Raw genomic sequence first — 19,904 nt, 5'->3', positions numbered from 1 at the left:
CTTTCGGGAATACAGAGAAAAATGCTGTACGTCCTTAGATAAAGATATTGCGTTTATAAAATCTGCTTAGTATTTTATCAACGTATCGATTCATAAATATTTTTCACATCAAATTGGCCGAAATTCGGATAAATTGATATCATAAAAACCCTTGGCTTATGAACTGGTAAAGCTATGCAAAACTGGCTATGGTTATGTGGCTGATATTGTTATGTTTTTCTCTCGCTGTGCCAGATTGTTTTTTGTTGGCAGGACGGAAAATCAATTTGGCTAAGCCGAATGCGACGCTGGGGAGCAACTGAGTTAGCGTCATTCCCGCCACGTGCCTCGCAAATGTTAATGAGCCTGCGTGCCACTTCCACTTTCACTTCCACAGCCTTTATTTTTATTTTTATTATGGCCCACTACGATTTCTATGAATACATGGCCTTACGCACTTATACTATATATGCAAAAAAAAAAAAAAGGGAAATGTTGACCTTTCCCGTGCTGTCAATGCTGCTGGCCAGAAAAGCATAACAAACAAATGCGCGTGAAATGTCAAAATGACTGTCTGCCAGGAGAACAAAAAACAAAAACACAGTACAAAAAAAAAGAGGGAAAAGGGAAAACCAGTGGAAAATGGTAAAAGGAAGTGGAAACTGCGGAAGAAAGATGACGACGCATAAGCGAAAAACAAGCAAAATGCTGGGGGCGAGGCAATCAAGAAAAATTCTCCAGCAAATGGCATGGCAAATACGAGCAGCAGCAACAACCGCAGCAAATCCAAGTGGTTGCAAGTGGTTCGAGGATTGTGGGGCACGGGCTCGGGCACGAGTTGATGATGAGGTGGTGGCCCATAAACACACACACATGCTACCCACGAACGGTCTTAACAAGGCTCAAGTGAATTATAAAATATAAATGCTCAACGAGTCGGACTCTGTGATATCCGATATGTGGCTGCTATCACTGCAAATTCAAAGAGTTTTCGTTTAACTTAAAATATTATATATTCAAATATTATCTCTTAAATATGGGAATTTCACTTACTATATAATCTTTTAAAAAATCTAAGCGGGTTTAAACTAAGCCAAAGTAAAACCCAAACCCAGACAAATAAACCACAAACAAAGCTTAAGCCAACGAAACTGTGTAGATGCACTTTAAAAGTGAGTAAAATAAGTTATTGATAGTAAACTCGAAGAGTTCTTTAACTGAACTCCATTCAAGTGCTGCCTGTATTTCTTAAACTGCAGCTCCCCCATTTTTTGGCCAAGAACAGAATGTTCTACATGCTTTTTATCCAGTGCCTGTTTTTTTTCGAACAGCAATTGCTGAGGGGCAAGTAAAGCGCTGGTAGCTTGTGTGCGGTTTTGTTTGGCTCCCGTTTTATCGTGTGGCCATCAGTTTTGTGTGAGCTGAGCATCGGGCCAGGAAGCTAGATACCAAATGCTTCGGGCTTAGAGCAACAAACTCGGAATTAGCCGCAAGTATTACACCTCCCGCTGTGCCACATGTGCCAAGAGAAATGGCTGCGACTTTCAGCTGCAACTTTTTGTAGCCGCAATATGTCAATTTGTCAACATACCAGCCACACAGCAACCGAAATGAGAAAACCTAGCGGAAAAATAATGCACAACCTTTGCGGTCTTTGTCATTAAGCGCAACTTTTTAATTAGTTAAAGTTTATCGTCAAATTTGCATGCACAAAACTTTCGCCGGGGCAACGCTGCGGCACATTTGTGTGCCGTAATCAATGGCATTTCCATTGAAAGGATAAAGACACAGAAGCTAGCAGAGTTTACTTGCCTGAAATAACAATGATATAATACAAAGCAGTAGCAAACGACTTAAAGGCTGTCACAGGCAAATTATTTTCGCCACTGGAGTGCATCATTAAAAGGGGATCAATTCACGCAAGAGCGCATAACAATGCAGCCAACGAAATCTTTCTGTTTCAGCCAGAGTCAAAGTCAGCCTTGGATTTTGGCCATAAGTCCCAATTAATTGCCTGCATCTCGGTTACTTAAGGCAATTCCGGTTCGCAAAGAGCTTTGCATTTATATGGGGGAGACATTTGTCCTTATGTGCTAACTCACAGCGCATATACAACTGGAGTACAGCTGGATCTGAAAATGTAAATGCGATGCAGGCGACAGAAGTACGCTCCACTGCGCTCCCTCTTGACTTTAGTTTCGGGATTCTATTTTATTTCATTTTATTTGGTTTTTTTTCTCGCTTCAGAACACTAATGAGCATTTAAGCTTGCGGCTTGGCCTGAATTCTGTTTTTTATTTTTCTACTACAGCTACTGCTGTTGCATTTGCATAAATTTAATTTCCAAAATGGTGCGGAGTTGGAAATAATGTTGTTCTTTTAATTTAATTGATTTGCATTTTAAATGAATTTCAACAAGTTCAACAAAGGAGGCTAAAATTGCTGCTGCAGTATGGGATTTCGCATGCTTTTTTTGTGGGCCAGCCAATTTCATTTCGAACAAACAAATCCGCCAGTGTTTTCTTTTTGATTTTCCGATTAGTTTTTCATTGATTTATGGGCCATGTTTTATTGAACTAAAAGTGCACACTTTAATCACGCCAAAAATGTTTGGGCTCCCTTCGTTTTGCCAATTTTTGGTTTTGTTTTTCTCTGCCACTCGTCTGTTTGTTTGTATCTCATTCTGGGCCATTTAACGCGTATACGCAATGTGTGCTGGAATTTCTTGTTGGCCGCAAACGGAAGCGCTAACCCAAACATAAAAACAAACAGCACTCTTAATCGTGTGTATAAATGTTTATGCTCGTGTGTTGGCATAGTTTTATGTCTCAATTGAAGCGCTGGCCGGCCAAATAAAAATAATCAGCAAGTCAATATCCCAATGGGGAGCGGAAGAAATCCCTAAATCTTTGCCTATTTCCGTACACTTCATTATCGAGATAGTCTTACTCCCACATTTCCACAATTTTCCCCACGATTTTGTGGTGATGATGAAGTGGCTCGGTTGGCGGAATTAATCCCATGAATGATCCATGATTGCCAAGTAATTGAAAAGCGCTTAGTTAATTGTGGGGCATCGCACATATGTAGTAGGCGTTTTGGTTGAAATTGATGGCGACACGTGCTGAAATCGAATTATACAAACATAATTTACTCGATTATTTCTATCTATCAATTAATTACCAAGCTGCTGGTGTGTCAAATGCGTCTGAATTTATTGAACGCTATTGCTGCATTTTTAAGCCGTTTGCATCCAAATGCTTATGCAGTTATTTATGTTCCATTCTCTTGCTCCTGTTTTATTGCTTCACATGAAAGCACAATAAATCAATGCTTAGATACACTATCATTTAAACAATGTGTCACGTTTAGAAGTTTATGGGATCTAAAATGGTATTTACTAATGCAAATTCACTATTTTCTGAAACAAAAAGTCATACTTAAATAGTTAAGGTAAACAACAATGGTTTATATGCTTAAATTTATATGCTTATATTGATATTAATATGTGAAATAATATGTTTACATTGATTCTTGGTTATTTTGAAGATTTGATTAATAAAGTTTTGCCTTTTTTCCTTTCAACGGTGTTGCCACGTATCTAAAATATTGCATTTCCTAACTTATCATTTTGATATTTAAATGCCATAATAGTGTTTTCACACATGAGCTGAAAGCGAAAAAGCGCATAGCTGATAATTCCGTAATTCGAAGAGCTACATGTAAAATTATAAATAAAATAACACGGATTTTCAATGTTTGCTGTTGTACTTTTAGGGAAGAAGCTGTTGCCTAACCCCCTGCACTTACACATATTGGGATTTGACTTATTGAAAGCAAATTCTGTTTTCAATTCCGCTGTTCCACTTCTAAACCGTTTAATGGAAGTGCAGAATTCCACCATCTGGCAACGCCGCACGAAATGCGTGGCTTTCTTTCATATTTCTCTTAATAGTTAGCACGACTTGATTTTACGTTTATTTGCGAGCCCAGTACTTAAATATTTTACTCAACAATGATGTCAGAAACATTGCAGCGTTCAGTTTCCATTGGCACTAGAAGTAGGTCAGTGACTTTCATCTTACACAATTACCATGACCAAATCTTTCCACAGAGGCATCAGATCCTATAGATCTGTTTCTGGAACATCATCGTCTCTTCCGGAAGCATATATTAATGGACGCCTCAAGTTTGTTTCGTGTGATCGCCGAGCAGGTGTACGACACCCAGATGCTTCACTACGAAGTGAGAATGGAGTGCGTGCGCTTCATGTTCCGGCGATCGAGCCGCTTCCGGCGATTTGTGGTTGGGAACTTCGACGAGTACCTGTGGCGGCTGGGCAAGACCAAGACGGCAGGCACCATGCTGGAGCTGAGTGCCCTGTGCCACCTGTACCGCCGTAATGTCATCATATACGAACCCTTCAATCTGGGCCGACTGGTTACCTACAGCAAGGACTACCAGGAGAACTTACGTATCTTTGTTACCCGTCGGGGTCACTTTGACTCCGTGCTGACCATGCAGGACGTCGATATGGCCGCCGTTTGCCAGGCCGTGGCCTTCAAGATGTTATACAAGCACATGTTCCGCATCCCGGACGTTAGTCTTGCTGTGGAATGGATGCTGCATCCAGAGACCTTCAAGTGCGGCATTGACTTTGAGTTCGACCCGCGCGGCAAAGTCATTCGTTTGCTGTGCCGCAACGGACGGAGCTTTAAGCTGGATTGCCCCGAGAGCACCATTTGCTTGCTTGAAAGCTACAAGTTGTGCCCGTTTCATAATCGCAGGCTCGCGTTGGGCAGGCAGTCCCGAGACCTCTCCTGTATGCTGGGCTTTCTGCAGCAGAACAAGCAGCCCTTCTGCTATTTGATAGCCAAGTCAATGGATCCCTATATGTTTCGCAACGTGGAGCTGACTAGCCTGATTGAAACCCGTCGCGAAGCGATGCAGTGGAATATTTACATGGGCGACTACAACTTTAAAGTCGGAGCCAAGTGCCAGGTGGAGTTGGATACCAATAGACGCGATCTGCTCAGCACTTGTTACATACAATCGATCGATAGGAATAAATCCGCTTGTCAAGTGTTCATCGAGGAGCAGGGAAAACTTGTAGTCGTGCCCTACGATAACCTACATCCACTGCCGCCAGATGAATTCAAGGCCTGGGATCTTGCGCGCAAGCGGCGACCTAAGCAACCTCGACTACTGCATATGAGCCGAATGAAGAGGCAGTTTCATCGAATGCGAAACACATCTAGTCCACAGTCACGTCGTTCGAGTCCACGTCAATACATCAAAACGAGGGGACAAAGTTTCGAAACCAGATTGGAAAATGTCTCCAATAGACCGTCGCCACCAAACCAAGAATTCGGTCCTGACCAGAAGCCTGCTACGGCTCCCGCAATCAATCAGTTCCCCATGCCACCACCAGTGGCTATTCCTCGTCCGGTTTTCCTTCCATCACCACCCCCTATTTTCGGGCCTCCTAGATGGATGCCACCCATCCAGCCGTTGATGCCCAATCATCTGATGATTCGTCCACCGGGTCCACTCGCTTTTGTCCAACCACCACAAGTTGTTCCGCCGCCTAGCATGATGCCGATTCCATTCGTTGTACACAACTCACCATTGGTGTTTGCGTCTGCTTATGCTCCCTATCCGCCTGCCACATAGCTCCACCCACTTTTATAAATTTTAAAATTTTTTTTTTTACAAATATGTAAATTTAAAACATTATAATTGACATGTTTTACATGTCCAAACTGTCAATAAAAAATGTTTATACCCACAGAAATATTAATTCGCTTATCATTTGCAGATATTTGAATATTTATTCAGTTTTCCTTAATACAAAGTTTACAATTTGTATTTAATTCTAGCCTACTAACATTTACCATTTAAGTTTTGAACTTTGAACCTAACTTAGTTTACTACATGTACTGAAGGTGTGATGTGTTTGTCAACTAATGAAGTTCATCTCCGGATATGGCCTCCACTCCCGATCGCACCTCTCCGGACAAACGACTCTGCAGATTCTTGTTGATATTGTCTACCATGTCGAAGGCATCTATGATCAACTGCGCCTCGCCCTGGGCCTTTTCGCTCATCTGCTCCAGACTTTTGCGCAGCTCTTTGTGCTCTCCAGTGGAGTCCCGCTGCTCCGCCTTCTGGTACAAACTGGTTCGCGAGAAGAGGGCGGTGGATGTCATGTGATCGGGGTGCTTGTCCAGCTCATCGGGCAGTGGAAAGTCAATATCGAACGGGAATCTTTGTAACTCCTCGTACTTCGCATCCTGGGCCTCTTTTTCCTGGCCATAGCTGATGACTACCGCCTGGAGGACGATGTCGCTACCAGGCAGTTGCATGTAGGCAATCACATCCTTAAAGAGATTCTCTTGCCGCCACACGGTTTGTCTGTATTGCACCACCTGGTAGACCACCATCTCCGGTTCGGGACTGTACTGCACCAGCATCCAAGTGTCATCATTCATGGCCTCCGGTTCAGTGGCCAAATTATCATCGAAGGCGAGATCAAAGCTTCGCGCTTTCAGGTGCAGTAGGATCTTTTCCATATAATCACGACTCTCGTATGCGTATAAGACATGGGCAATGCAACCGGGGGCCAGGCTCACCAGAGGATTACCCTTCAGCTCGGGCTTGGTGCTCAGCCACATCACATTGTTTGGGGAGACAAGTTTCTGGATTAGGCGCTCGCCCGCCTTCTCATTTTCGGTGTACTGGACCAACAGTTGTTGTGCGCTGGCATCTTCCCTCTCCTCCTTACTCATGGAAAGCAATGCTGCATCCACCAGGCGCCTCTCATCCGCGGCCAGTATAAGTTTCGCCTCCAACACCATTCCATTGACCCGGAACTCTACGAAACGGGTCATGTACTTGTCGGATACATCTGACTCTAGGAGTTCCATCGAATGGAGAACGCAGAGACGGCGCCGACCATTTGGTTTTCCGTCCTTCATCAAGCCGTCATCCACTTCGGCCAGGAACCAGGATAGCCTAGTCGCAGCCAATGGTCCATTGGCGCTCACAACGGCGCCACTGTTCGCGGAGTCATCCAATCCACTGTCGTTGCTGATGTTGCTCATGATGTTTTTTTAAACGTTCTTTAAATATAAATATATATTTAGAGAAGCTTTGATTGGCTTTGCTTAGTTTCTTGTTTTGTTTAGATGTCTTGATTGGTAAGATGTTCTTGGCCAACTGATGAACTCTTTCTGGCTGCAAGTTATTTTATAGTTGTAAAAGGGTATAGTTCAATGGTTCTACCTGCCATAAACTCCATCATTTTATCTAGGCTTTCATAACGTCTGACATCTGCCGGCGGGAAGGGATTAAAACTCCAGCTCAAAGTGGGATTGTTCTAATTGTGTTTTACCTGCAAAGGTTGCTTATTGAGCGGATTTTCCCAATACGCAGCTGCTAAGTGGTAATAAATGCGATTTGATACTTTGCTAAATATCTCTATTACCTTGTTTAGTAAATTAAATTTAGGAAAATACTTAATAAAACCTTAAAATGTATTTTCATACAAAATTATACAAATTTTTTCGCATAATCTAAAGGCAAATGTAAAGGGAAAGAAATGGTCACTATTTTCACAAGCTAAAATGGATTATGGTTATCAAAAACGCATGATGAATCGTCATCTTCTGGAACTTCATTATCCTGGCCCGAAATTATGCGTAGGAACAAGCTGGATGTCTTGACCACATCGCTCGAATCCTTTGTAGTGAAAACGTGTTTACTGACATCACTTTCAGTAACTGCTCCTATTCCAGTTAGTTCCCGATTTTTGCCGTGAAGAAGCAAACCCGAGCAATCGACTGATGACTTTTTGGCCAATTTGAGGGCGTTGGTCAGGGAGAAGAAGCGACCCGCTTGTCCAGCAGGGAGACCCAGCACACGAGTGCAAAACTCTACGACTCTTTCCTTGTCGACCCATCCATCTGGTACCATCTCACCGCCGCGCTCACGTGGGCAAAATGCGTCCATACTAGTGCCCAGCGGGCAGTCCCTGGGATCGTGCTCCCTGTGCTTGTCCAGCTCACAGAACGTGTGAATGTCCTCGAATACTCCAAGGCCGATCGCTTGGTTGATGGCCTTTCCATTCCCCAGAATACAGCCCAGATCGTTTCCGGTAGCCATCTCACGCACCTTGATGTGGTAGACATTCTCCTCTTGACGCAGTATGGTCAGTACCACGTCTTCGAAGGCCCTCGGTCCAATCAGCCAAAATAGGTCGTCCAACAAGGAGTCTAGAATGGGCAGATTGCCATCGCCACAGAATTGGCATGCACGTGGCGGCGGTTCCCTCCGCTGGTTGTTCCTTGTAATTTCACTTAGTGTAGACTTTCCTTCAAATTGACAGGACTCGCTATGCGCGTTCAAATCCAAGTCCATATCCGACATCTTAAGGTCCGACTGCATTGCAGTGGATTTAACATTGCGATGAGCTTTTGAGCAGTTGCAGCTGGACATTGGTTTTGTGCCCAAAATGGTTTCCTTCTCTGAGATAGTCACTTTTTTGGGTCTGTCCTCCTCCATGCTGTTGGATCTCGTAAACATATTTATAAATTCTGCCAGTAAGCGATCGAATGAGAAGGACTCAGATTCTGCCTTCTGCGAATCAACCTTATTTTCACAGGACTTGGATTTTGTGAAAAGACTAATAAGCTGCTCGATCAAGGATTTGTATACTTCCTTCTCTACAGATGGATTCGATTGTCTGGAACTCTTGGCTTCTAAGCAAGATGTGGAAGAAACTTTTCTTGCACTCACGGAATCGGATTTGGGTTTTTTAACCAATTCAACAAATTCGTCCAGTAAGTTTTCTACCCTTTGTTCCATATCATTTTGTCTTTCAATTTGTTTAGTTTCTGCAATATTTCTAGACTTGTCACAAATTATTTCTTCACTTTTAGTTTTAGCAAAAACCCGATCGAATTTTTGCAGAAAGTCTTGGGTATTTTTTAAGCACTGGTTAGCAGTTGAGATTTGGTTATATTTCTGAGATATTTCATTTCCATTCTCCTGATAACACCTTGGATTATTCTTTCTGGAGTTTTCATTACTTTCTTCACTGCGATGCTGATATTTATTTGATTTCTGTGCCTCTTGCGCAGTTTCAGGCTTCATAAATATTTGAATAAATTCTTTGGATTGGGTATTGCATTCGCAATGAGCTTTTTCTTTTTTCTGGGCACTCCGAACAAATGTTTCAGATTTTCTTGGCAATTCGAGTTTCTCGCAACGAACTATATCTTTTTTCTGGGATGCCTGGTCAAAAGTTTCGGGGTTTCTTGGCAAATTGCGTTCCTCCTGGGATGCTTGGTCACGTGTTTCAGGTTTTCTCGGAAGTTCGCGTTCCTCCGGCTGAACTTGAAATATGGTTCTACAATCAGAGGGCTTGCATTCCTGTGCCTTCCATGATTTAACAGAGCCTTGCAGATCCCTTAGAGAACGCTCCTGTCTCTTCAAAATTATTTCGAGTTCCTGTACTCTATCGAGGATTTGTGAACAGGTCGCAGGACCTGAAGGCCTATCACTTGAGATATTTGTGATTTCAGATTGTGACCCGGAAGGATTTTCATATTGTGTCTGTTTATCTTCTTTTCGAGTACTGAGTAATACGTTATCAGTTCTAATTTGATGGACATTTGCTGTAAAGTGGGATGATATGAGAGTACCTCCTTTTACGACGATTAGTGGGCGCTTAAAGAAACATTTTCGCAACGAAGAATTCGATTTTGTAGCTTTTTCATCTTCATGCTTGGTCTTAGAAGGTTGACTTTTCGATGTAAATCTAGCAGTATTTGGTTCTTCATATTCCGTTTGCGTTTGTATGCTGCTTCTGTTTTTAGATAATTCTGGAAGCGATTGTGTCTCTGCATCTTGCATATTAAGAATCGATTGGGTGGATGCATCTGGGTCGAAAATGCAATCCTCATTGGGATCCGTTTGGAAGCCGGTTTGAGTGCCTATGTCCTCGGTTGAAACGGTTTGGTTTGATTTCGAATCGCTGGCAGCCGGATGATGCTTTAAGCCAGCAGGTTTCGAGCGTTCCGAAGAGGAACGACAGCTGCACGTTGCTCCGGCAGGTAGGCGGCTCGTTGCCGACCCGGTGGCCATCAAATCCGCCGTGGAAGCATCTGCAACATTATGAAGGGTAATAAAAGGATTAATCAGTACTTCAAAAAAACTACCTGACTAGTTTCGCTTTGGTATATAAGGCGTTGACTTATTAGAAAAAATTCAGTTTGCAAGTGGACAACAAGCAGCACAATGGTGAGTTCGGTGGAAGCACATGCAAAGCATTTTAAAATAAAATATCTTTTTCCTCTTAGATTAACCGCCGCCAGCGTTTAGAATTCGCCCTGACCCTATTGCCCTACGATCCCGAGACGGTTCAGTTGTCAGAGACGCAGAAAAAGGTGGAGGAGATCATCGCCCGCCTGCGTACGGATGACTCCCTTACGGAGGAGGAGAGCGATGACTGCAAGGTGCGGCGCATTCAAGAAGCAAATGACTTTGCCGATACCGCCATGCGCCACATAGAAATGTCCGACAATGGCAAGCTGAGCACTCTGGAAACACTGACACTGGCTGCTGAGAAACTGCTAAGGACACAGCGATCGCCACGGGGCGGGGTTGTGCCGGATCAGGATTTCGATGACATGGTGCAGGATGTGGAGAACTCGCAGCTGATGAAGAACACCATACAGGCGGTGAATGAGGCACGTGTGAAGCTTCTGCAGCAATGGGAGCGCAGTAAGCGCAAGGCTCTCGACCTCCTGACCATCGAGATTGAGAAGGTGCAGGAAATGGATCAGGAGCAAGAGCAGGAGCCGACTCATGAGCAGGACCAGGACCAAGAGCAGAGTTCGGAGCCCTTTGATGTGTTTCGCGATGGAACCGATGAGCACAACACCTCGACGCCAAAAACAAACGACGAAGATCTTGGTTTGGACGATGACGATGAGGACTATGTGCCCGGTGGAGAGGAGCCAATGGGCAACAAGAGAAAGCGGATCAAGAAACCGGTGACCTCCACTCCAAACGCCAAACGGCGGTGTCCTGGTTTTGAATTCGACCTGGATGGCGAATCGCCGATGGTGATGATCGGTCCCAATGGCACAGAAATATCCCGCGTCAGCCTGAGTGCCATCAATTGGGACATGACCGGACCCTCGATCACCAGAAAGCTGCTCTGCGAGATCTTCGACCGGGACACACTGGCCCATCATACGCTCTCCGGAAAACCATCGCCGGCATTTAGGGACTGCGCCCGCCCCAGCAAACAGCAGCTGGATCCGCTCAAGGTGGCCGATCTGGTCTATCTCATGACCAACAGCCTGGACATGACTCCACGGGAGGTGCGCACCGCCATCACCACCAAATGTGCGGATGAGAACAAGATGCTCCGCTCGCGAATCGCGCGCAAATCGAAGTAGGGTGATTCCCATGGATCCCCAGGAGCTTCCACTTCGATTTAGAGTTGTATTTGATAATTCATAGTGTAATCCCCGATAGTAGTTCCATTTACAATTTTTAACTGATTCTACAGTATACTAAGTCCCGGCACAGCCGATAAAAGCCAGTGCACCAATTGAATAAAGAAACCCACATTCTTACCCAACACGTCTGTGGACTTGAAATTGACGCGGGTCAGGGAGTAATCGCTTTTGGACTTCCTTGGGAAATCGTCGCATCTGGAAGTACAGATTGTATAATTGGAAAAAACACTAGCGAAAGTTTCCTTTTTACCTTTCTAATGTCATCATCAGGCTTTCATATTGATGCATCTGCCTAATTTGCTGTGCTGCCAAGATCGCTTTTCCGATTTCTTTGTTCGTGGCACTCATTGGTCAGTGAATATAACAAATAATTTGGACTGTGCAAAAGAAAAGGTTTCTGATTGCCTAAAATGTACCTAATTTGTTACTCAAATTTTTAAACTAATATTACATTTCGTTGTTTTATGTGGCAACCCTGGTAGGAAAAAGCTATCTTACACACCGCATCGCATTTCAATAAAGTTGTTTTCACACTTTTGCCATTTTCCACCAAGCAGCAAAAACCTTCAGAATTATCGATTGTTTTACCCAAGAAAACCAATCGTACATCTGACATCTTTCATTTCCACATAGCTTTGAGACTTCGTAAATAAATAATATTGCTTAATATAACTAGAAAATAATGGAGGAGGATGCTAGTGCACTGGATTCCATACTGCTGGAAGAGGAGTCCTACATGCCTCCGCCACTCAATAGAATAGAAGGAATGAAACGTGGCGAATTGATCGTAGAAGTTCGTCACATGTGCAATAGATTCCAGGCGATTACGAACCGGAAGGATGAGCTAAAGGCCGCCCTGGTGGAGGGCAACAGGCTGTTGATGGACACCAAATGTCGATTGAGCGAGCAGTACAGTCTTGTCCAGCTGATCATAAATCAGAATGAGAAACTTGCGCTGGAGGCGCAAACGCTGCTGGAGCAGCTTCAACAGGAGGTTGGCAAGAACGAAGCACTGCGTCAACAAGCTCTGGAACAAGATATTTCCAAAGATGCCATCGTTAGTTGCCTCCTACAGGAGCAAGACGAGCAAAGGTCCTTTTTTAATAATATCATCACAATGTGTAACAGGGAGCTGGGTATTTCCGAATCGAGCCAGGTGGTCACTTACCTTGAGCAGATTCTGGAGAGTAATAATTGTCCCATTTGCTTTTCACCTTGGACGGCGGAGGGAACCCACCGGATCGTTTCTCTAAAGTGCGGCCATCTGTTCGGGGACAGCTGCGTCCGCATACACCTGCGTCTCTCGGCTGGTTGCCCCTGCTGCAAGCAAATAGCGCATGTTGAGGATCTGCGCTACCTCTTTGGCATCCCCGTCCTTTACGCAGCTCCATCTCAAAATCTACAGAATGGTGCTGCCGCAGGGGAAGTGCACAATGGTGCATCGGAAGAGGAAGTACCAAATGGTATACTATAATCTCCTATAGCCTATTTATTAACTGTTTTTATTATTGAATTCAATTCCGTATTTTCAGAGCGCTTATATGATTGAGAATTGCAAAATATCTTGCAATTTTTGAAAAAAGAACAAACACCTATTTTATAAAATATTTTAAGTTCAAATGCACATTTTCATTCGAAAGACCACTATCAGCAGACTGGGGTTTGTTCGGTCTGCAATCGAGACACAGTGTGTTATTTATTTTTATTTCACAATATTCAGGACCATTTTCCACACATGCACCCAAGACGTTGAAATTGATGAGTAATTCTCACAGCTCCAGGCATTTGTGTTGGAAAATAAATGGAATAATCAATTTTCGGTTGTCGCTCTGGCCAAAAGCGTGTCAATGTTTTCACCATTTCTTTACGTGTGTATGTAAATATTTGATTTTTTTTCTTCTGATGTTCCACATTTTGATATGCAGATGCCGACTGATTTAAATATATTTATGTCTTACACCACAGAGAGAAGCTACGTTTTTGGACCACAAACCGCAAGGACAGTGGCTGAAGTAAACTTTGTTTTTCGAATTTGCGCCGGGGAAATTGTATAAAAATGTGATTCCCAAACATTTCATCGCAACGAAGGACGGGAATTGGAATAGGCGACCCAAAAGTATAATAAATAAACTCGGTAGCAATTCCTTGGAGCGTTCATCAAAGCAAAATTGATATCAATCATACGCACACAACCGCTTACACAATGGTATCTGCGTCTATGTGATGGCAAATTGAAACATTATATAAAATACTGGCCTGGCTAGCCCACAAACTACCCACTCGGCAAATTGGCCTTAAAAATAAAACACCATCAACGCGAGGCTGACGAAGAAAAAACGTATCAAATTTAAAGGAATTTTCAAGTTATTTTTAGCCGAAGCCCGTTCGTTCCGCAAAGGAACTGAAAAAAGAACAAAGACACGTGGTGGATTTTTCTTTTCGACTTCAACTTTAAAGCTGAAGAAGCAAAACAAAGGCAGGAAACTGAAAACAAAGCCGCCGCGGCCAGGCGTGACATTGCTGGAAATGTATGCGGCGGAAAATGAAGTCATTACTCCAAGGTAAGTCCCAGACGAAGAGTGCCCCTCAGCCCGAGCCAAAAATCAAAGTCACACTCCACAGATCCCGGAACCTTGGCTCTGCCGTTTACCCTTTTCGGTAAACCCTAGTTTTTCCCGGGCTTTCCGCATTCCCCAACGTGTCAACGGCAGTCGTGCGACGCCATCTCCGTGCCACAGCCACGCATCGCATCCTTTGGATGTCCTGCTCCTCTGACGATGACTACACCCAACCACTGTGTCGCACAATAAAAGAAGCAATAAGGAACACAAGTAACGATGGTAGCAGAACGCAAGTAGAGACTTGAATACCCTGCCTGATAGTATTAAATTGTTATTGTTAGTTTTTGTTTTAGTATCGCTAGTTAAGTGGATATTACCAGTTATTTAAAGTTCATTATATAAATTATAATGAAAACATTTAGCTGAAGGGCTTTTAAATGGGTTAGGAAATTACATACAAGATTTAAAGCAGATTATGTACCCCAATAGGAAAGAGTGTAGGAAAGGTCACAGGATTAACACCCCCTGGACCACCAACTGGCTTCGATTTCACTCAACCCAACCAAGCTGACAGTGACATTTACACTTCAGCTGCTGCTTTGCTTAAATTTCTTGCAGATGATGAATGAGCATACGCAACGTTGACGCCTGTTGTGCTCGGTTAAGTCAAAGTTTTTCAGCATTTAGCTCATTAAGCATACAATAGTTATTGTTGCCATTGGCTTGTCAAAACAGTGAGAGATAGTGATTAAGGGAGAAACTCCGTGATGGTAATTAAAGTATGTTTGTAAACTGTGGCAACCATTACTTTTTGTTTAAGCCAGAATGGGAAACTTTAACCAGTCTAGATTCAATTTGTGCTCTCTTCACTGAGAGCAGCTAAAGATTGCCTTTTCCTCAATTAGCTGGTTTTTTATTTTCAAGAGAGGCCGCCAAATGAAAATTTTAATAATGCAAATGCTTTGTTGTAGCCGCACTGCTCTTGTGGCTTGTTGCATGCACCTAGTAACTGCAGCATGTACACTGGGCCAAACTAATGTCAATTCCAAATCAAATCAAATTAGGATAACAATTTCTTCCCAGGTGGATCGTTCATAATAGATTTCCTCGTAAAACTTTATATTAGTTTAACTGACTGTATAGACGTTGTTTGCAGTGTACCTCATGTTCCTCTGCCTTTGGCAATGTGCCATCATCGGCTTGTCGCTTTCAGTTATTTTAGCGTCGACGGTGCCTGCTCCTTTACACAACAATGCCCCCAAAAACCGACCGACAACGAGCGCCGAGTTAATTGAATTGTGTTTACTCTATGGGACCAGGACGTAGTCGCCCCGTCGGTTGGGCTCCGTGTTATTTTGGGACTCCCCTTTTTTTTGCCGTGTAGTCACGGAGGAAAGTCATTCCAGGCGACTAACATGCCAGCAAGTCAACTTTTCCATTTGAATCCATCGCTGAGTGGCAGTTGTGTTAAATATTGCGCAAAATGCTCAGGATATGGCTTAAGTTGCATTCTGGTAAGGAAAATGCCAACAAAGTACAAATTCGATTTGCAAACTCCAAAAGGCTCATTAAAAAGTTTGTGTAGTTTCCGCTTAAAACAAAAGAGATGGTGCATTAAGTTTACACGGTTCATGCTAAGGTTTATTGTGTAAAATAATCTAGAACATATAAATGTTATGTTATATTATATTATATTATAAATAACATGCAGATTTAACCCGCGACTTTATATTATTTTAAATTCATAACCTTTCTCGGCATAAACCATTGTGAAAATTGCGCCAAAGTTTTGAGTAGATTTCGTGAATAATAAATACGCCAATGCGAGAGCCGAACAAAGCACAAAGTTGGCCAGGTAATTGTAAAGATAATTAGCGAAATTAGTGGACAGGTAAGCTGTTGTCCTCCAAAATCAGATCAGCTGCCCCGGCAAAAGACTAACTAATCCTCATTGGAGTGGAGTGTGGGGCAAATTCCCAGTACTGCCGAACAATGCTGGTTTCAATTACGGCATTTTATGATGTTCATGGTTGCGAATGTAACGCTTTCGCAGTTCGCTAATGCGTCAAGTGGCCGCAGGACATTTCCCCGCCAGGACAAAGTAATTTTGAGCTCGTGCGAAATGCCAAAGTTTTGCCAAGCGCGCATTGCGCCGATAAAAAGTTTCGATTATAATAGAAATTTTGTGGATGTTGGCCAAACGGGAAATGAGAATTGGTTGGTTTCAGGGCATGCTACATTTAATTTCAAAAGCCAAGAGGGTTTGTTGGAAATTACTATTTAACAGCTGCTGGTATAATACAAAAGTTTTGCCCTACATATTTCGATTTAATCGGAGACAATATGCAGGCGGAAAACATTGATACTAATAACGATATACTAAGATTTTGTTATAAAAAGCAAACGTACCCTCTGTTAACTAACATCACTCATACGCCACGTGTTCGCATAACAGGCAGCTCCACAGAGCCACGTTAACATCACTCACGGCCAATCAGATTTTTCACAGATGCCTCAAATGTCTTTACTGTCGTCTCTCACTCTATATGACAAACAAGCGCTTTATAGCGTCACTGCATTGTTCGAAAACAAAGTTCATTTGCTGCTTGGCTTTGTCTGCAAATGGAACGTGTTCATTAAGTTAACTACGCTTTTACTCGCAGCCAGGAACAATAAAAAATAGTTCGGAATACTTTGTGGACCTTTGATTTATGGCAATACAATTGCGCTGGGCCACCGACAAGCGAATGTCGACAATTTGCTCGCTGCTGTAAACTAAAGCTAGATGGCAATTGAAGATGGGTTTTTTTAGGGAGCTATGTGTAGTTTCGCCCCCACATGGAAACCCATTAACGACAGCGCTACTCAACATAATGACAAAACTTTTACACGTGCAGCGGACAAAGTTTGGGCAATCATTTTAATTTTTACGATCTGATGGCGGCACAAAAACGAAACCAAAGTTCAGTCTCCTAAATAATAATTTCTCTGAAATGGGTCAAACAATGGACATTCCTTTGGCTTAAAGCAATCAAGTAATAGTTAGTTATCTGAAATATTATTGCTTTATTAGGTATGTTAAATGTAAAATATAATTTTCAAGCAACTTCCATGATTAGCTCCTGATTAGCTTCATGCAACCCTTGGCAATTTTTTTCCGTGTACAATTTTGGATGCTCCCTCCATTGCAGATCCTTTTGTTTCCTTCCTTTTCCCGCTGATTGTCCTTGTGTGTGAGTGTGTGTGTAAATAACATTTAGAGACTTACTTTTAATGCCGCCCTGACAGGTTTATTGCTGTGTGTGTGTGCGAGTGTGTTCAATAGCTTGGGACACCGCATGATTATGCGAAAATTACGCATACGCCGCATGTGCCACGTGCGATTGCTCACATTTGAAGTGCTAAGACCACCTCTGGTAGCTGTGGGAAATGCCAAAATTAAGCGCGACTTTATCAATATTTTTGTAACGTGTTTTCATGCATTATTAATGCATTTAATTTGTCTGAAAAGGCATCATTTTCCAAAACGCGCGACTAACGAGCACGGTGGAAGTCATCTTTCAGATTCTAGGAATAATTGTAAATTGTAAAGGTAATATCAGGTTTTTTAGTAATGCCCATCCACTAAATTTTGTTTCCTTTTTTCGCTTACTTTCGTGTACTTTTTAGTTCTGATTGTTGAGTTGCATTTTATGCCGATGAATTCATTGCTTATTTATCAGGATATTTGAAGAAAGGAAGGAATATATCATTGATATAAAATAAAGAGGACAAGAACATTTTTTTATTCAACCCACTGTCACTTTCAAATAAAAATGTTTACGAGGTATCCAATACAAGATGTCCTATGAGGTACACGCAGTCATAAAAAACACATCAGAAACCAATTTTTATGAATACTTGGGTAAATGAAAATCAATAAAACACGCACAATTCGTGTAGGTTTTCAAATATTTACTTGACACATGCAGAACATCTTGCTCGAATCAACTGAAAGTGAGGGCCAAATACGAAAAACAAGACGGAAGCGGCATTTAAACACTTTCCGTACCCAAAAGCAGGCGATGTTAAATGAAGCGCAAAATGGGCGGAACAATGGGTCCAAATGTGTCTCCGGATTGTTTGGCAATGTAATCAATAAGAGGCGACCTGACATATTTGAATATCGATGGAAGGCAGAAAGCTCAAAGGCCCAGGGGGTGTACACATATCGAGAGGGCTATAACGAGGCAAAACGAGGCAAAACGAAAACATTTGAGCCTGATGGAATGCACTGATATGTGAAATGATTTGACGTTTGATTTGTAAATGAAATTAAACGGGCGGTGAAAACTCCAGCAGAACGTATAAGGACATGGAAGCAAACAGTGATAAATGAATGTATTAAAATTATTTATGCTTGTTCAAGTGATTCGTTTTATTTCAGAAAATTTAATTTAAATCTAATTTATTTCATTGACATTATAAACTCATTTTCTAAATGAGCTAAGCACTAACAATTAATGCCAAGATTATTTATATCTTATTGTAGCTTATTTCCCATGGAATCTCACACCCTAAGTAGTTTTTTCCAATAAATAGCTTTATTATCCTATCTGCTTTCTGATCCACTCTGACTTTGTGTGTGTCGCTTGTCAAGGCAACACAAATTGATTGATTTCCTCCTAAATGTTCGTAAATATATTTGCATTTCTCCAGGTCACGACTCAGTGGGCCCTTTCTCTGGCAGCTTTTCCGAGTGTCGACTGCAAAGCAAACTTTGCACTTCAAGTTCAACTTGATCAATATCGAGCTGAATGAACTTTTTGTCTGGGTCGAAATAAATGCCAAGTCGTGACCGTAAAAATCAAAAGAAATTTACCAGTTCCCTTGGGGGGGTAAACGTGTTTACACTGAGTATATCGCATCGATACAAATCATTGCAGTGCGCTGCATTTGCAATTTCTGCTGCTGATGGCAGCCAAAAATTTATGTGATTTTTATTTCCTCGAAGTTTACATTCTATTTTTTTTTTTTTTGGCCTTGAACTCGGCAGGAGGACTGCACAGTCGTGGTCCGGAGTGTTTGTGCAGCAAATGAGGCGTGCAGCCGAACGCAGGAAGCTGCTCGGTTAAACTCCACCCGGATACTTGACTTTTATGGCACTCGGCTGCAATCACCTGCGCTCTGTGCGCTTCATTAGCCATTAATTTGGGCGGCTGCACACGAAATCGGCTGCTGAACGTGGGGGCGTGGCCCCGTTGGCACTAAATCTTGGCCTTCCCAGTATGGTTGGCTTCCCAGTAAGCTTCCACTGCGAAATCGCATCGCATAAGCAGAAGTTCCGGGGCGACATGGCCCAGATGTGCACCAGGAAGTCTCATCGAATCCCGCTTGCCAGGCAAAAACTTCGAAGACGTTTGTGTCGAAGACAGATGTGAATACACGGCAGTGTGGGAAAAAATGTATATAAATTCGCGAAATAATAAAATGATAATACATTTAGGTTTTTTAAAGTTTAAATCGGAAAAAAGAGGTTAGATACCTGGATAATTCTAATGTGTATAAAATAAAGTTTGCATTCTAATATGTTTCTGTATTGCGAAACAACAGAAATGGTTTGTAAAATCCATTTTGTATGAGGAAACTTTGCCAGTGTACTGAACTCCTGACAGTCGAAACAACATAATTCAAGGTCTGTGCGACCAAAAAAGGAAACTTATTTCTCTAGCATAGCGGCAAATAATCTATTAGGTTTAGAATAACACCCATTCAGAGATGGGGAAACAGACAAGAATACCGTAGCAAAAACGTCAAATTGCTGAAAAAACAGAACCAAGTGAGGAGTGGCACT

The 19,904-nt window shown here is 42.5% G+C and overlaps 5 protein-coding genes across 8 annotated transcripts; 3 read left to right on the top strand and 2 right to left on the bottom strand.

The window, feature by feature from the left end:
* Positions 1 to 3,852: 3,852 nt before the first annotated feature.
* On the top strand, positions 3,853 to 5,746 carry LOC120458906 (protein ovarian tumor locus). The gene is made up of 2 exons (XM_039646752.2): positions 3,853 to 4,040; positions 4,094 to 5,746. The coding sequence occupies exons 1-2, from the start codon at positions 3,995 to 3,997 to the stop codon at positions 5,650 to 5,652; spliced, it is 1,605 nt and encodes a 534-aa protein (XP_039502686.1). The 5' UTR covers positions 3,853 to 3,994; the 3' UTR covers positions 5,653 to 5,746.
* A 107-nt stretch (positions 5,747 to 5,853) lies between these two features.
* LOC120458192 (early boundary activity protein 3) lies at positions 5,854 to 7,499 on the bottom strand. The gene has a single exon (XM_039645762.2). The coding sequence runs from the start codon at positions 7,080 to 7,082 to the stop codon at positions 5,943 to 5,945; it is 1,140 nt and encodes a 379-aa protein (XP_039501696.1). The 5' UTR covers positions 7,083 to 7,499; the 3' UTR covers positions 5,854 to 5,942.
* On the bottom strand, positions 7,494 to 11,960 carry LOC120458191. 3 transcript variants are annotated; one of them, XM_039645759.2, is made up of 3 exons: positions 11,761 to 11,960; positions 11,629 to 11,705; positions 7,494 to 10,145 (listed from the first exon to the last, which is right to left on the bottom strand). In XM_039645759.2, exons 1-3 carry the CDS (start codon positions 11,856 to 11,858, stop codon positions 7,600 to 7,602), a joined length of 2,721 nt encoding a protein of 906 aa, XP_039501693.1. In that variant the 5' UTR covers positions 11,859 to 11,960; the 3' UTR covers positions 7,494 to 7,599. The 3 variants fall into 3 exon arrangements, with proteins under 3 accessions (XP_039501693.1, XP_039501694.1, XP_039501695.1); XM_039645760.1 differs by having other exon boundaries at positions 11,629 to 11,678; positions 11,761 to 11,955; XM_039645761.1 differs by lacking the exons at positions 11,629 to 11,705; positions 11,761 to 11,960 and adding an exon at positions 10,200 to 10,326.
* LOC120458193 (early boundary activity protein 1) lies at positions 10,143 to 11,637 on the top strand. The gene is made up of 2 exons (XM_039645763.1): positions 10,143 to 10,281; positions 10,341 to 11,637. Exons 1-2 carry the CDS (start codon positions 10,279 to 10,281, stop codon positions 11,445 to 11,447), a joined length of 1,110 nt encoding a protein of 369 aa, XP_039501697.1. The 5' UTR covers positions 10,143 to 10,278; the 3' UTR covers positions 11,448 to 11,637.
* Positions 11,961 to 12,116: 156 nt separating the features above from the next.
* Positions 12,117 to 14,446, top strand: LOC120443696 (E3 ubiquitin-protein ligase RNF8-like). 2 transcript variants are annotated; one of them, XM_039622936.1, is made up of 4 exons: positions 12,117 to 12,973; positions 13,043 to 13,382; positions 13,476 to 14,071; positions 14,133 to 14,446. In XM_039622936.1, the coding sequence occupies exons 1-2, from the start codon at positions 12,193 to 12,195 to the stop codon at positions 13,057 to 13,059; spliced, it is 798 nt and encodes a 265-aa protein (XP_039478870.1). In that variant the 5' UTR covers positions 12,117 to 12,192; the 3' UTR covers positions 13,060 to 13,382; positions 13,476 to 14,071; positions 14,133 to 14,446. The 2 variants fall into 2 exon arrangements, with proteins under 2 accessions (XP_039478870.1, XP_039478871.1); XM_039622937.1 differs by having other exon boundaries at positions 13,436 to 14,071.
* The last annotated feature ends 5,458 nt before the right edge of the window (positions 14,447 to 19,904 follow it).

This window comes from Drosophila santomea, chromosome 2L, assembly GCF_016746245.2.
Source record: "Drosophila santomea strain STO CAGO 1482 chromosome 2L, Prin_Dsan_1.1, whole genome shotgun sequence".
NCBI classification, from domain to species: domain Eukaryota; kingdom Metazoa; phylum Arthropoda; class Insecta; order Diptera; family Drosophilidae; genus Drosophila; species Drosophila santomea.
The sequence above is the reverse complement of the archived record's forward strand: the minus strand, read 5'-3'. Positions and strand labels throughout refer to the sequence as shown.

Excerpts from the sequence above, each read along its gene's own strand:
- LOC120443696 (XM_039622936.1), top strand. The coding sequence starts at position 12,193 with ATGGAGGAGGATGCTAGTGCACTGGATTCCATACTGCTGGAAGAGGAG.
- LOC120458192 (XM_039645762.2), bottom strand. The coding sequence starts at position 7,082 with ATGAGCAACATCAGCAACGACAGTGGATTGGATGACTCCGCGAACAGT.
- LOC120458191 (XM_039645759.2), bottom strand. The coding sequence starts at position 11,858 with ATGAGTGCCACGAACAAAGAAATCGGAAAAGCGATCTTGGCAGCACAG. Across the intron at positions 11,706-11,760 it reads CTGATGATGACATTAGAAAG|ATGCGACGATTTCCCAAGGA; the intron begins GTAAAAAGGAAA and ends CTGTACTTCCAG. Across the intron at positions 10,146-11,628 it reads CAAGTCCACAGACGTGTTGG|ATGCTTCCACGGCGGATTTG; the intron begins GTAAGAATGTGG and ends ATAATGTTGCAG.
- LOC120458906 (XM_039646752.2), top strand. The coding sequence starts at position 3,995 with ATGATGTCAGAAACATTGCAGCGTTCAGTTTCCATTGGCACTAGAA. Across the intron at positions 4,041-4,093 it reads AGTTTCCATTGGCACTAGAA|AGGCATCAGATCCTATAGAT; the intron begins GTAGGTCAGTGA and ends ATCTTTCCACAG.